Source organism: Culex pipiens, chromosome 2 (assembly GCF_016801865.2).
Source record: "Culex pipiens pallens isolate TS chromosome 2, TS_CPP_V2, whole genome shotgun sequence".
In the NCBI taxonomy this organism is placed as follows: Eukaryota; Metazoa; Arthropoda; class Insecta; order Diptera; family Culicidae; genus Culex; species Culex pipiens.
Genome location: NC_068938.1, coordinates 2,032,214 through 2,046,378, shown reverse-complemented (window position 1 = coordinate 2,046,378; position 14,165 = coordinate 2,032,214). Strand labels below are relative to the sequence as shown.

General features: G+C 39.4%; 2 protein-coding genes across 2 annotated transcripts; one reads left to right on the top strand and one right to left on the bottom strand.

Annotated features, from left to right (window-relative positions):
- Positions 1-5,687: 5,687 nt before the first annotated feature.
- On the bottom strand, positions 5,688-6,622 carry LOC120417310 (ubiquitin-60S ribosomal protein L40). Its single transcript, XM_039579261.2, has 2 exons — positions 6,485-6,622; positions 5,688-6,264 (listed from the first exon to the last, which is right to left on the bottom strand). The coding sequence occupies exon 2, from the start codon at positions 6,255-6,257 to the stop codon at positions 5,871-5,873; it is 387 nt and encodes a 128-aa protein (XP_039435195.1). The 5' UTR covers positions 6,258-6,264; positions 6,485-6,622; the 3' UTR covers positions 5,688-5,870.
- Positions 6,623-9,666: 3,044 nt separating this feature from the next.
- On the top strand, positions 9,667-12,493 carry LOC120417293 (putative lipid scramblase CLPTM1). Its single transcript, XM_039579244.2, has 3 exons — positions 9,667-10,025; positions 10,114-11,722; positions 11,793-12,493. The coding sequence occupies exons 1-3, from the start codon at positions 9,936-9,938 to the stop codon at positions 12,086-12,088; spliced, it is 1,995 nt and encodes a 664-aa protein (XP_039435178.1). The 5' UTR covers positions 9,667-9,935; the 3' UTR covers positions 12,089-12,493.
- The last annotated feature ends 1,672 nt before the right edge of the window (positions 12,494-14,165 follow it).

Below are 14,165 nucleotides of genomic sequence, written 5' to 3'. Positions count from 1 at the left end.
CAACGAAACAAATTTTTTTTTTTCGTGCTTCGATTATCCTAAGTTTCGATTAACTTCAAGAAGTGAAATTTTGCCAAGGCCTTCGTCGGATAATCGAGTTTGGACTGTATTCAAATGAGGCTTATTCCATTTTGTCTAACTTTTTGTCTCTTTCATAAAAAAATGTAAAATTAGGCCGTTGCAAATATTGTCTGACGTTTATGTTCCAGGACTCTGAGCTGATGGGAAGAAGGTGCATAAAATTCCCAAGTTGAAAATATTTTCACTTACAATTATAGTTTTTCAAAAATCGATATTTGAAGTGTTTTGATTGTTTGAATCAAATTTGAAAAATATTTGCAACAGCTTAAATTGAAGACTTCAAATATGCTGTCAAAATTTATATTTTGAATTAGTTCAAACAAAGTTGGAAACTTTTTTGGAAGCAGGGAAAATAATTCAAGAATTTGTTTTGAAGGTCTTATGAACTTTAAAAGCACAATTGCCAAAAAAAGCATAAGAATTTATAGATTTTTAATTCGTGAAGTTTATGTAGTTTTAAAATTTTGCCATGAAAGAATAAATAACTTAATTTTGCTGATTGCATATACCAAATTGGTTTAAAACTTTCACTTTTGTAATGAAATCTGTCAACAACTGGAATAATGTATAAATTGATATATTTTTAAACCGTTCCTAATACCGCAGCAGCTTTTAAAAAAATAAAAATAAAAAACCAACATCAAATTACCGTCAATTCACTAATCGAACCGTTTAAATGTCGCATCGCAGCAAGCCAACAGACAAAAACCCCGTCGCATCATCATCATCGCCATGATTTTCGTCACACTCCCAATCGTTTGCTACGTTACAGTCGTCCAAGTTGGGGCGGGCTAAAACCAGTTTTTGGGCTACTCTTCTTGGGTCTCCCCTGAACGCTGGATTGCGCTTTGGTTTGGTTTGGTTCTTGTTTTTGCGCAAACCTCCTTTATTTCCTCCAGAAAGTAGCTTCCATGGCATGCTGCGTTCAACTGTGTGAGTGTGTAGCAACTAAAGTGCAAGTGGCAGATGGTTAGTTGGTATTTGGGCACCCTACGCGGGTCATGAAAATACCTTTGGGTCGCGATCACGATGGTATGCAACCAAAGGGGAGGGGGACTCCAGAAGGGTGAGGCCAGGGAAGTTGTTGATGTTTACTATAGTGGCCAGTGCGCGCAGAATAAGATCGTGCAAAGAAGAAGTAAATGGCCGAAAAGCTTGTTTTGGAGTTGATCCCGCTCCCCCACCCCCTCCTTCTGCTAACCCATCTTTGGACGGTGAAAATGGGCTCTCCCTCGAAGTGATGCTGGGAATAAAGAAGTTTTGGGCTCGCGGAGAGAGAAAACCGTTAGGTTGGACGGACAATGAAGAAGACGATCGATCGGCGAGAGCAGTGCGTTCTGTCGCTGCGTTGGAAGCTGGTGCTTCGTGCGTAACTACACATAAAGAGGTGCGATTGGATTTAAGTTCAACTCGAGGATCGTGCGTCTCCATCGTCACTGATATAATATCGAATTCGATTGATTAAGTTTTTATACAGACCAGACTTGATTATCCGAAGGCCTTGGAAAAACTTCGCTTCGGATTATTTTTAATTGTCAAGCTTAAGTACTTTAAAGTGATTTAAAATTTTTGAACTAAAAATGGTGGCCAAAATTGAGGCGAAGAAATATTGAGAAAATCCATTTGGTAATTTCATAGGCACTTAACCTCGCAATCAACCATCCAAATTTGGCTAAAATAGGGGCGCAGAAATCGAATTTAAAAGCAAGAAAATAAAAAATAGGGGAAGTAGGAATAATACCACTATGCTCTTGTTTTACAACATTAAATTGATAAAAGATAAAAGATTGTAATACTTACAATGCAATTTTCAGGGGTTCATAATTATTTATTGTTTTCATGGAGCGTAAAAATGCTCCGCTAACCTAGAAAATCTTTTGATAAACAGATATTCAACTTTTAACTTTATATCTAAATTTCCTATTTTAACGAGGTCCATCATATCTTCATATTTCGTGGGTATCAATAAATGTCTTAATTTGGAGAAAATTAATGCCATTTTTTTGTTTTTGAAAATGCAAAAAATAACGAAAAACAATAGTTGCTGTACAGTCGATGGTGCCGTGGAAATGAAAATTTATATTGTTAGCAAAATTTAGTTTGTTCCCTCATTTCTCGGGACAATTTTGGCAAAACTTCAAATCAAATTTGCATTGGCCTTTGGCTTCTAGGGAAACAGCATTTAACTCCAGCATGCCTCTAATGTTGGCATATCAGCACTTTGGCGTTCAATTACAGCTCATAAAAAGCGTTTTCAACTGAAACCGAGTGATAAATAGCTCAATATGAAAAGAGCAAGCAAAAATCTATCAACAGTTTTACAAAATAAGTTGTTTGAACAATGAAAATCAGCAAATTGGATGGAGTTAGGTGTGAGTGCTTAACCTGCCGAACATACGAGAATTTCGATTTTGATGATACCGTAACTTAATTATGTTTTTTTTTTTTTTTTTGTTTGAATGATTACTATTTACTTAATTAAGGCATTCTGCAAGGATTTCGCAAAAAGTTGGATTTATTTACAGTTTTCTGGAGTAAAGTACTTCATTTTATGAGTATATTTTTATAGTTCACATGCTTTAGAACCAAATTGAGTCAACTTCTCAAAAAATTGAAAAAAAAATACAAATGGGACGCGCTTGCTTCGGGTAGCAGTATTTATTATACATTTTTGTAATAATTCTATTATAATGTATTGTTATTCTTCCAACTCACGTGACACGTTTTTCAACTAAAAACTATTTAAATTTAAATAAATAACTTTCATGTAAATATAAATGCGTTTAAATAATATTGAAATAAAATTTTTAAGTTCCGAATTTTGGTGCTTTTTATGTTTTTTTTTTTTGTACTACGATAAAGGCACCCCCACAAAAAGGCCGCCAGCGTAATTTAAAAAAAAGGTTTTAAAAACATTTTTACCTTTTGTGCGCTTTGACAAATAAGCTGTTTCATTGTAGTGAATAAACATTTTTCCTAGTTTATTTTTCCTAGTTTAGGACTCAATCGAAATCGTATTAAATTTAAATACAATTTTGGCAGCTTTACATACAAAAATGGTACCGTAAACTGGGGTGACTTTGATAGCCCGGGGTGACTTTGATAGGTTTTTTGAATGCCCGTCAAAATAATATCTAAACATTTTTGAGAATTTTGAGTATGTAAGCATTAAGGGATAGCTTATTATCGAACATATGCAAAAATGTGACTGTTACATTGGATGTATCAAAATTAGTTGTTAAATCAAATTTCTATCAATGTCACCCCGGGCTATTAAATATTTTAAGTCACCCCAGTTTACGGTACTAAAATATTCGAAAATCTGTATCTTTTAAAGGAATTTTTTGATCGGTTTGGTGTCTTCGGCAAATTATAGGTAGTGATGAGGGTTAATCAGAAAAAAATTGGTACACGGAACAAACAATTTTGCCAATTTTTTAATTAACTTTTTTTCACACAAAAAATCCCGAAATCTATATTTTAATTTTTGAAAAGTGATCAGAAAATTTCACAAATGTTTCATTTTTTAACATTGAAAATAGGACTAGGGACCATCCATAAGTCTCGAGGGGGGGAGGGGGGTTGAGATTTTCAAAAAAGTGTCCACGTGGTTTATGGATGGTCCCCTAATAATTTCTAAGATATTGGTACATTTTCTTGTTTCTTTTTCTTTTGGGACCATCCACAAACCACGTGGACACTTTTTTGAAAATCTCAACCCCCCTCCCCTCGTGGACAATTGTCCTTTAAAAAAAATCTTTTTGTATGGAGCGTGGACAATCGCCATACCTCCCCCCCCCCTAAAGTGTCCACGTGGTTTATGGATGGTCCCTTTATTCGCTGTACTTCAGCAATCGGAGGTTTAATCTTCAATGTCTCTTAAGCATTTTGATTTGACATTTTCTCAAATTTTAAAAAAAAAATATTTTCAGGAATTGACAATCATGGACACTATTTTAAAAAAATCGAAAAAACAAGTAATTTTTCAGTAAATCAAAAATATTCTTTAATTTCCTTTAAAAACATAGTTTTTGCAACTAAGGGTAAGTTTCATAAAAATAATTTCTATTTTTTTTGTTTTGAAACCATTGTTTTTTAACTCTTTTGTAGGGATTCGTTTTATTTATCCAATTTTCTGCATACAGTCCTTACTCGATTATCCGAAGCCTCGATTATCTGAAGTTCGATTATCCAAAGGTTTGTATGGGACTTCGGATAATCGAATCTCAATAAAAAATTTTTTTTTTCTTTTCTTACATTTAACATTAAATTCGAGTTCTGCGACCCCATTTTAGTCAAATTTGAATAATGCTTGTTTTCAATATTTCATCACCGCCATTTTGGCCGCCATCTTGGATTTAAAAATTCTATATCACCTTAGTAGTGAAGAGGGCATACTAAAGCTCAACAAACAAAAAATAAGACAACGAAACATTTTTTTTCGTGATTCGATTATCCGAAGTTCCGACGAGTCTGGAATGTATTAAAAATTAGGTCAAATATATCCGGCTCACAACCGCTTTAAGAAAAAATCTAGAGTTTTTTTTGATTAGGTCCTATAAACATATGAAAGACAATAGTTTATTGGTCCTTTTCAAAAAAAACTCTGGAAATGGCCTAAAGGCTTCTGTAAAACTTCAAATTTTACATCTGACACGTCTGTGGTTCGATTAAACACCTGAGGGCTTTTGTTAATTTGAATTGGTTAGCCGCGGTGGATTTTCTTGAAATAATTCGAACTGTCAAAAATCCACCAAAGCATCTACCACATTGATCGCACAAAAATCTGTGGTAGAAAAGTATCCACCGGTAGATGCTTTGGTAGATTTTTGACAGTTCGAATTATTTCAAGAAAATCCACCGCGGTTAACCAAATCAAATTAACAAAAGCCCTCTGGTCCATCAGCTCTGCACTGCAATGCGTGGTTGCATAATTTTCGGCGCATAGCATTAGCTTTTGACGTAAAGCTCTATTCTTTCAGAAAAAAAGCTCTATTTGGGAAAAATATTTTAATTTAGGAGCAAACCTCCTATTATTATCACTGCAAACAGAATCGAATCTAGTTTTAAAATTAATAAAAGGTCATAATAATATTTATCTACAGTTTTTTTCAAAGGTTCTATAAGCTGTTGTGTTTCATATGATTAATAGGACTTCAAAAAATACTGTTGATGTAAGCTGTGGAGTTATTCATTTGAAAATCTCAACGAATGTTGTTTTTTTTTTTTTGGAGTTGGAAACAACACTCAAATCTGGAGTTTTCCAAAGAAAGTTGATTTGTAATTTGTTTGTTTATTTGTAACGATAGCCTGTGAGAAATACACTTTGCTAAAGGTCAAGGAAGTAACAGTAAAGGAAATTACAATGAAATGGAACCTTCAAGAGTCAAGATTACTAATTTTTATGTCGGATCTGTACAGATATTTTGTTTTGTACTTATTTCTTTTACTTTTCGGACCCATAATTTAAACTTCCCGAATGCGTACAATTGCAATACCTTCTGGAATCTGCCAGTGTGTCTTACAAACTGCATCTTAGTTCAATCCACCAGCTTGAAACAGTGATATTTCTTTCGACAAACTGAGCACACAAGATTCGTGTTGTATTTTTTAAACTTTTTTTTCAGTATGATTTTATTTATTTTCTTGCTGTGACTTCAAGCCCCAGCCAAACTCGCGCTCGGATCTTTGAAGAATGTTTAATTTTACAAACATGTAACGCGACCCCCGGCCGGAATCAACCCAGAAGCACAACACACACACCCGTCCAAACGGCGAACGAATGGGGCTTACTTCAGCTTCTTCTTGGGGCGCAGGTTGTTGGTGTGGCCACACTTCTTCTTGCGGCAGTTGGTGGCACGGGGATGAAGCCGGGCGTAACACTTGCGGCAAATCATCTTGTCGCAGTTGTACTTCTGGGCCAGAATACGCAGCGAGGGCTCGATGATACCACCGCGCAGACGGAGCACCAGATGGAGCGTGGACTCCTTCTGGATGTTGTAGTCGGACAGGGTGCGTCCGTCCTCCAGCTGCTTGCCGGCGAAGATCAAACGCTGCTGATCTGGCGGGATTCCCTCCTTGTCCTGGATCTTGGCCTTGACATTCTCGATCGTGTCCGATGGCTCGACCTCAAGGGTGATGGTCTTGCCCGTCAGGGTCTTGACGAAGATCTGCATGGTGAATCTGCGGGGACGGAAAGGCGGATATTCAATGAAAACATTGCGACTTTTGAGGTTATGTTCAGGGGGTAAAAACAAGACCCAGTTTTCTTGACTAAAATGTTGTAAATCAATGTAATTTTACGCAAAACAGATTAACTAACATGTAAGCTACAGTTTCCGAACTATTTCAGAATAATTAAACTAATTTTAAACAAGAAAAATGGCAAAAATTGAACACTCACTCTTTCCCAACGTGTCCGCGTTGTTAGAAGATTTCCCGAGAAAGAAAGCAATCTGTCAGTGTGGGGGCTGCCTGTCAGTGGCGAGCGGGCAAGCACCCGTCACTGAAAACTCTGCAAGGGTGCGGAGCTTTTAAGCACAGGGTGACAATTTTAACGAGTGAGCAAAAGTGCGATGATACCCAAATTTGAGTAACATGCGTTATTTCAAATATTATTCATCAGCATTAATGCCAAAAGCAATCTCTAGGGTTGGATTTATGACCGAGTCCTTAACCTACAAATTATATAAGAATTTCCCATGATTAAAAATTGATCCTCAAAAGGACTTTTGACCGAATCGACCAAAACGACAAAATCGACAAAAATATTAAAATAATTAAAATTACCAAAATAACTAAATCAACCAATTGAATATGCAAAACGACTTAAATGACCAAAACGACCGGAATGACCAAAATTACCAAAACGACCAAAATTATCAATTCGACCAAATGACCAAATCGACTATAAAATGACCAAAACGATTAAAATGGCCTACACGACCAAACCGACTAAAATGACCAAATCGAAATCACCAAAACGTTCAAAATTATCAAAATTATCAAATTTAGCAAAATTACCAAATCGACCAAAATCTACAAAAAATACCAAAATGAACAAATCGACTAAATCGATCAAAATTACCAAATCGACCAAAATGGCCAAAACGACCAAAATTACCAAACTGGTCAAAATTACCAAATCGACCAAAATGACATAATCGACCAGAATGAATAAATCGAGCAAAATGAACAAATCGACTAAACTGACCAAAATGACAAAAACGATCAAAATGGCCTAAACGACCAAATCGACCAAAATGAACAAATCGATTAAAATGACCCAATCGACAAAAATAAAAAACGACCAAATCGACTGAAATTATCAAATCGACCAAAATGAACAAACCGACCAAAATGACCAAATCGACCAAAATGGCCTAAACGATCAAAATGGCATAAACGATCAAAATGACCACATCGACTGAAATGACCAAATGAATGAATGAATGAATAATTCTACCACATCGACTGAAATGACCAAATCGACCAAAATGACCAAAACGATCAAAATGGCCTAAACGATCAAATTGACTGAAATTATCAAATCGATCAAAATTAACAAATCGACTAGAATGACCCAATCGACCAAAACGATTAAAATGGCCTAAACCACCAAAATGACCAAATCGACCAAAATGACCAAATCGACCAAAATAACCAAATCGACCAAAACGATCGAAATGACCTAAATGATCAAAACAACCTAAACGACCAAAATGACCAAGTTGACCAAAATGCACAAATCGACCAAAACGGCCTAAACAGCTAAATCGACCATAGTGAACAAATAGACCAAAATTACCAAATTGACAAATATGACCAAATCGACCAAAATGAACAAATCAACCAAAATGACAAAATCGAGCAAAATTAACAAATCATGCAAAATGACCAAACCGAGAAAATAGAACAAATCGACTGAAATTAACAAAACGACCAAAATTACCAGAATGTTTTAACTTTTTTTACACCGTTTTCAAATTATCTGAGGTTTATTTTTCTAAAAATGTTATTTTTTAATTTAAAATGTGAAGAAAAAGTACATCTGCAAAAAATTGTTTTGAAAAATTGAGAAAATTTCCTGCAATTTTCCTTTTTTAACTTTTTTAACGGACTGCTTGTTGTTGTGATACAGTATACCTAAAATTTAAATTTTGTGAAAAAATAGTTTTCTCAGTGTCATCTAATAAGCCCTCTTTTCCAACTCGCGATATCTCTGGAACTATTGGTTTCAGATTGGTTCGATTTTTAATGTTAAAGGCTATTACGCAGATCGGAAGGAAAGGGGTCAAGAAACAGCTTTACGAACAGCAGAACAAAGGAGAGGGAGCGATTTCTTGGGGCTTTTCTTCACCCTCTCTGGCTTGCTTCCGCTGCCGCTGCTGCCCATTTGATTGTTTTCTTAACCGGTTCCATCCGAAGTGCGTAAACCGCGTAAAATAGTAAAACTTTTGTGATCTGCTCTTTTCAATAAAAATAATTTCGAAATTTTATAAATAAGCTTTTTGAAAATGCTAAAACTTTGAGATTAATTTTATCGAAAAGAGCAGAAAATTTCCCTAAAGTTTCACATCGTCGGTTTCACTTTTTATATAACATTAACAATCGAAACAAGAGTTTCCACAGTATCGCGATTTAAAAATGGAGGACTATTGAGAAATTAAAAGTGCAACATGGAGTTAAACTTTCTGTTAAGCTGCTGTGAAGTTTACAATGACAGTTGCGAAGGTTTAACTCCATGTTACCGGCTCACATCTCTCTTTTTAATTTCTCGATAAGAAATCATTGATAAATTTTTATGTCACCAGATTAAGCTTGGATTAAGCCAGGGGGGCGACATCTATATCTCACTACAGGCAGCTCGCCCGCAGCCAACACAAGCTGTCAACTTCGGCACCAGAACAAAAGAAAGCTGTCAACTTCGGCGCCAGCACAAAAGAACTGCTGTTCGTTACGGAACCAAAACAAAGCAACTGCGCACTGTTAAAAAAAAATACAAAAACTGCTGGCATAAAATGGAAATAAAGTAATTATTGTTTTTATGTAAAATTTTACCGCAATGTAAGTTTAAAAGTTAGTGTATGTTTTTGAGGTGATTTTTATCAATTTATTTGCAAAATAAACTACTAAAGTTGGGATTATTAAGCACACATCGGGCCGATGACCTCATTTAAAGTTGTACTTTTATCACATGAAACATTTAACTTAACTACTGTGTAATTTGACTTTTACTCTTGCTTTTACTACAGTAATTCTTATAATAAAAATTGAATTATTAATAAACAAAAAAAGTTTTGTTTTCACTGTGTGCAGTTTGCGCGCGTTATTAATCTCAATCACCCAAGATGGCGGCCTTTAGCATCCCCCCTGGATTAAGCCTAAGCTGAATAAGCAACAACATTCTTGCAAAAAAAAACGATCAAAAAAAGTAATCATTCCACAAAATCTGATTGCCTTCAAATCAGCGTGTGACACATAGGTTAGCACCCATCCTACCCGCCACTGAAACTCCCCCTTCTCTGATAAGCCCACGTCACTTCACGCCAGCACGCGCGCACGAGATCGGTCAATCATCCGATTTTTTCACCCCCATTCATTCATTCATTCTCAGCTGTCTTCTTTTTTCAACCACCTCGCTCTTTTGGCCGCCGATTCTTCTGGTTGGAGTTTGGAACCAGGTTCCTTTTGCGGTGGCCAATTAGCTGGTGCCGGACTGGTCTAGCCGCTTTAATTGACATTGGTGGCCGCGTTGAGTTGCATTTTTCACCTTTGAGTAATGAGGAGTAGGCTGTGAAACTGTGAAGTTTGTGTGTGAGAAGTAAACCGTGAGAAAAGAAGCAGGCAGAAAAATGCCCGGTGATAATCCGGCCGAAGGTGAACCGCTGGTGGCCGCGCCAGCGGGCGATGGTCAGCAGGTGGCGGATGCGGCAGCCGCTAATGTGAGTTTCTTTTTTTTTCTAAAAATAACTAATAGCGCGTGAGAGTTTTATTAATTTGCACCTTTCCGGTTGTTTTGTTCCGTAACAGCGGCAGCCGTCCCGGATGGAGTCGTTCTTTGCGATTACCAAGTCGCTGATTTTGCGGGCGCTTGTGATTTACTTCATATCGTCGTTCTTCCGGAAGCCGGCGCCGGACGCGCCGGTGAATCAGGTTGGCGGGGACGCCAAGAGCCGGATTACGGCGTGGAACCTGTTTGACAATGGGACCATGTTCGATCTGTACGTGTATGTTTCGGACGATCCGGCGGTGGTGAACTTTAGCGACCCGAGCGCGCTGGTTTGGCTGCAGGAGGATTTGATGTACGGAGATTGGTACGGCGGACGGGACGGGGACGGGATATTTACGATCAACACGCAGATTAAGGCGTCGGAGCGGTTGATGAATAATGGGTCGATCTTTCTGCACACGTACGTGACGCGGGCCGGGAAGAGTCCGAATCCGGACGCGGGCGAGGAGTTTGCCGGGAAGTATATGGGTTACGCGAGCGGGATGCTGAGCAAGTACAAGAAGATAAAGCGAGTTAAGACGCACAATCTGCTGGCCGGGGAGAAGGAAAAGTTTGAAAAGGAGCTGGACAATGCGTTGGTCGAGGACCGGATCGTGTCCCATTGGCATCCGAACTTGACGATTAATCTGGTGACGGATCAGACGAACTGGGTGAAGGGGTCGGTTCCGCCTCCGCTGGACGAGTACATCAAGTTCCTGCCGGGAGGTCAAACGTACCTGCCGATTGTGTTCTACAACGACTACTGGAACATGCTCCGGGAGTATCAACCGATCAACGAAACGACGCCGGTTCTGGATCTGAACCTGAGCTATCAACCGTTGTCGCTGTTCAAGTGGCAGCTGTACGCCGCCCAGGCCATGCGCAACAAGTGGACCAACAACATCTTCGGCGAAGCGCTCACGGGAGGTGGCCAGGAGTCGGACGAGGACCAGGACTCACTCAAGGAGACATTGCTGGAGACGAATCCGTACCTGCTTGGCATCACGATTGCCGTTTCGATTCTTCACAGCATCTTCGAGCTGCTCGCATTCAAGAACGACATTCAGTTCTGGAACAACCGGAAATCGCTCGAGGGCCTGTCCGTCCGGTCCGTCTTCTTCAACGTGTTCCAATCGCTGATCGTCCTACTCTACGTTCTGGACAACGAAACCAACTTTATGATCAAAATGAGCTGCTTCGTCGGACTCGGAATCGAAGTCTGGAAGATCCAGAAGGTCGTCAACATCAGCATCACCCGTGAGAACCTGCTGTTCGGATTCCTGCCCCGAATCACCTTCTCCGACAAGGGCTCGTACGTCGATTCCAGCACCAAGCAGTACGACAATCTGGCCTTCAAATATCTAAGCTGGCTGTGCTTCCCGCTGCTCGTGGCCTACGGAATCTACTCCGTAATCTACCAGGATCACAAGGGCTGGTACTCGTTCATCCTCAACATGCTGTACGGCTTCCTGCTTACATTCGGCTTCATCATGATGACCCCGCAACTCTTCATCAACTACAAGCTCAAATCCGTCGCACATCTCCCGTGGCGAATGATGTCCTACAAATTCCTCAACACCTTCATCGACGACATCTTTGCGTTCGTCATCAAAATGCCCACCATGTACCGGATCGGGTGCTTCCGCGATGGTAAGTCCCCTAACTAGGTCATCATCCAACCCTCTTATCACCTCCTGATAAAACCCCTCTCCCCCCACAGACATTGTCTTCTTCATCTTCCTGTACCAGCGCTGGATCTACAAGGTCGACTCGAAGCGCATCAACGAGTTTGGCTTCTCGGCGGAGATGCTCGAGGAGCAGCAGCTGGGCAAGCAAACGCCCGGCGGGGCCCTCACAGCGGCACCGGCAGCCGCGAACGCCGAAACTCAGAACAACTCGTCGGCGGCCTCGTCCGACGAAGCCAAGAGCCAACCGTCGTCGCCGAACGCCACCAAAAAGCGCAAGAATCGCAAGTCCAAGGCCAACAAGCCGGCGGCGGAGAAGAAGGACGATTAAGGGGGAAAGGGTTACTCACGTAAATATACTTGTAAGCAGATTACTGTTAGAAACTACACACATCTATTCTATTCGTATTAAACAATACACACACGATACAACACATACAACTACTGCTTATTACTCTTTCAAGACGGACGACGACAAAAATATATCAAATTGAGACCAAAAACGCTCCACCCCAAAATTCGGCAACGTGACGAACAAAATTTAACCTCATAAAAAAACTAACTAATCACACAGAACTCCACGCTGCAGCTTTCGACGTGACGAACTATTTATGCAAATACCATTTAGCTGAAAAAGAAAAGAACGGCATAAGATACAATCCCATGTAGAGTGTAAAGTAAAAATAAAAACAAACAACAAATGAAAATAAACAACTCAAGTGTATGAAAATCAAAACAAATGCGCTTCCTGTTTTTTTTTTCTTCAAGTTGGCGTCGAGAGATAAAGTAAGCCGTACATTCCGTTCTTGTCCTGTAAGTTTTTAATATGAAATCTTTTGTTCAGTTTATTTTGTTTATTTAATTTTTTTGAATTTTTTTTTTATTTCAACAGATGGATGTTTACAACAAAGGGCAGACTTTTCCAATTATCGAAAGTGTAATGGCGAAGGACCCTAGTGTAGAGTTGAACTATGTAACTAGAGTACGACCCTGGCCAGGGAGAGTAAAGAGCCAACATTGGCAAGGAAGACCGCTCGCGGCAGTCAAAGATCGAACGTGGAACGAATAAGTGGTGAATAAACAGGTGAAGCCTTTTCCAAGTGGTTTTCTAGCAGTCTTCCTAAGAAAGCAAGGATCTTACACCTAGGTTGCTCCAAGTCACCAATAAACGAAATTGTCAACTTTGTTATGTTGGACCCATCTGCTGGTGGATATATCCTGTGCAAAAATGAAAAGGGACAAAAGGACTCGTCAACGTACGTGTAAAGTGAATATGGTCCGTTTGTTTGAAGAAAACAGTTAAAATGTTCTTCAATAACGGAATTTATCTTGGCAAATTATGCGTCTATAAAACGGTCTATCGGGATGCATGTAAGCAGCACCTCATCATACGCGTTTGGTGGGATGTGAATAAATTTTCGTGAAAGCAGCATCAAGCCAAGAGGTATTGGAAAGTATGGAGTGCAATAAATGTCTATCGACATTCACATGCATTGGATCTTTACGCAAACATATGAAAACTTCTATTTACAACAAGGTGGCTGAAAAGCTTCATCAAGCAAATCCAGAGATTTTTGTGAAGACAAAGATGTTCGACGTATTTGGGTACAAGTGCACTCTCGCAGATTTCGTGAAGGAAATTAAACAACCGCTGGAAAACTACATACAAAACACTTCTGTAAACAACGGACAGTCGTTCAACATGGAAGCTATCCTTCTATCCTTGCAACAAGTGCTGGAACCACATTCTCGTTCGGAAATACAGGATTGCAACTTTATCAAATTGACCAGGAAGTTTATCGAAATCAACTTGCCAAAGGTCTGGACGCGGATTTTGGCCATGACGATCACTCGAGATTCAACGCGCTACCTGTTAGTTAGCCTACATAGGATGCTTTTCTTATTACTCATGATCATAAAGGTGAGCTCATCTCGCTTCGGTGGTAAACTACCGACTAAATCTTGCTTTGAGTTGACGCATGGTTTTATAGAGAATGCGTGTCATCCAGCGTGGCAGTACAGGCAATCCAGCCGTTCAGAAGCAACTGGCTGCTGTTCTGGTCTCTCTGCTCTGCTGCTGCTGGTCTGGCCGGACCGACGTCTGAGGTGTGAATGATGGTCTGAAATCTGGCGCACTTTCTTAAATATGTTTTTGGCCCGCTACTTCCCCGCGGTGCTTGGGTGATTTTCCTCTCAAAATAGGTACTTGAAATTCCCGTCCGTGAGTGGGAAGCGCTCTGTTTGCGTACCGCAAATTCCCGCGCGTAAGACGCTTCTGTGATTTTCCCCTCTCCTTGGGAAAGTCGTTTCATTTCGCTTCTCGAAATTTTGGATTGCTACCACGTATAGAGTTGGCCGTTAACTTAAATGGTTGTTGGGATATGTTTGTATATGAAAATAAACTCAAG

Bases quoted from the DNA above. Each gene is read 5' to 3' on its own strand.
- LOC120417310 (XM_039579261.2), bottom strand. From the start codon at position 6,257: ATGCAGATCTTCGTCAAGACCCTGACGGGCAAGACCATCACCCTTGAG.
- LOC120417293 (XM_039579244.2), top strand. From the start codon at position 9,936: ATGCCCGGTGATAATCCGGCCGAAGGTGAACCGCTGGTGGCCGCGCCA. The intron at 10,026-10,113 runs GTGAGTTTCTTT...GTTCCGTAACAG, and splicing joins CGGATGCGGCAGCCGCTAAT to CGGCAGCCGTCCCGGATGGA. The intron at 11,723-11,792 runs GTAAGTCCCCTA...CTCCCCCCACAG, and splicing joins GATCGGGTGCTTCCGCGATG to ACATTGTCTTCTTCATCTTC.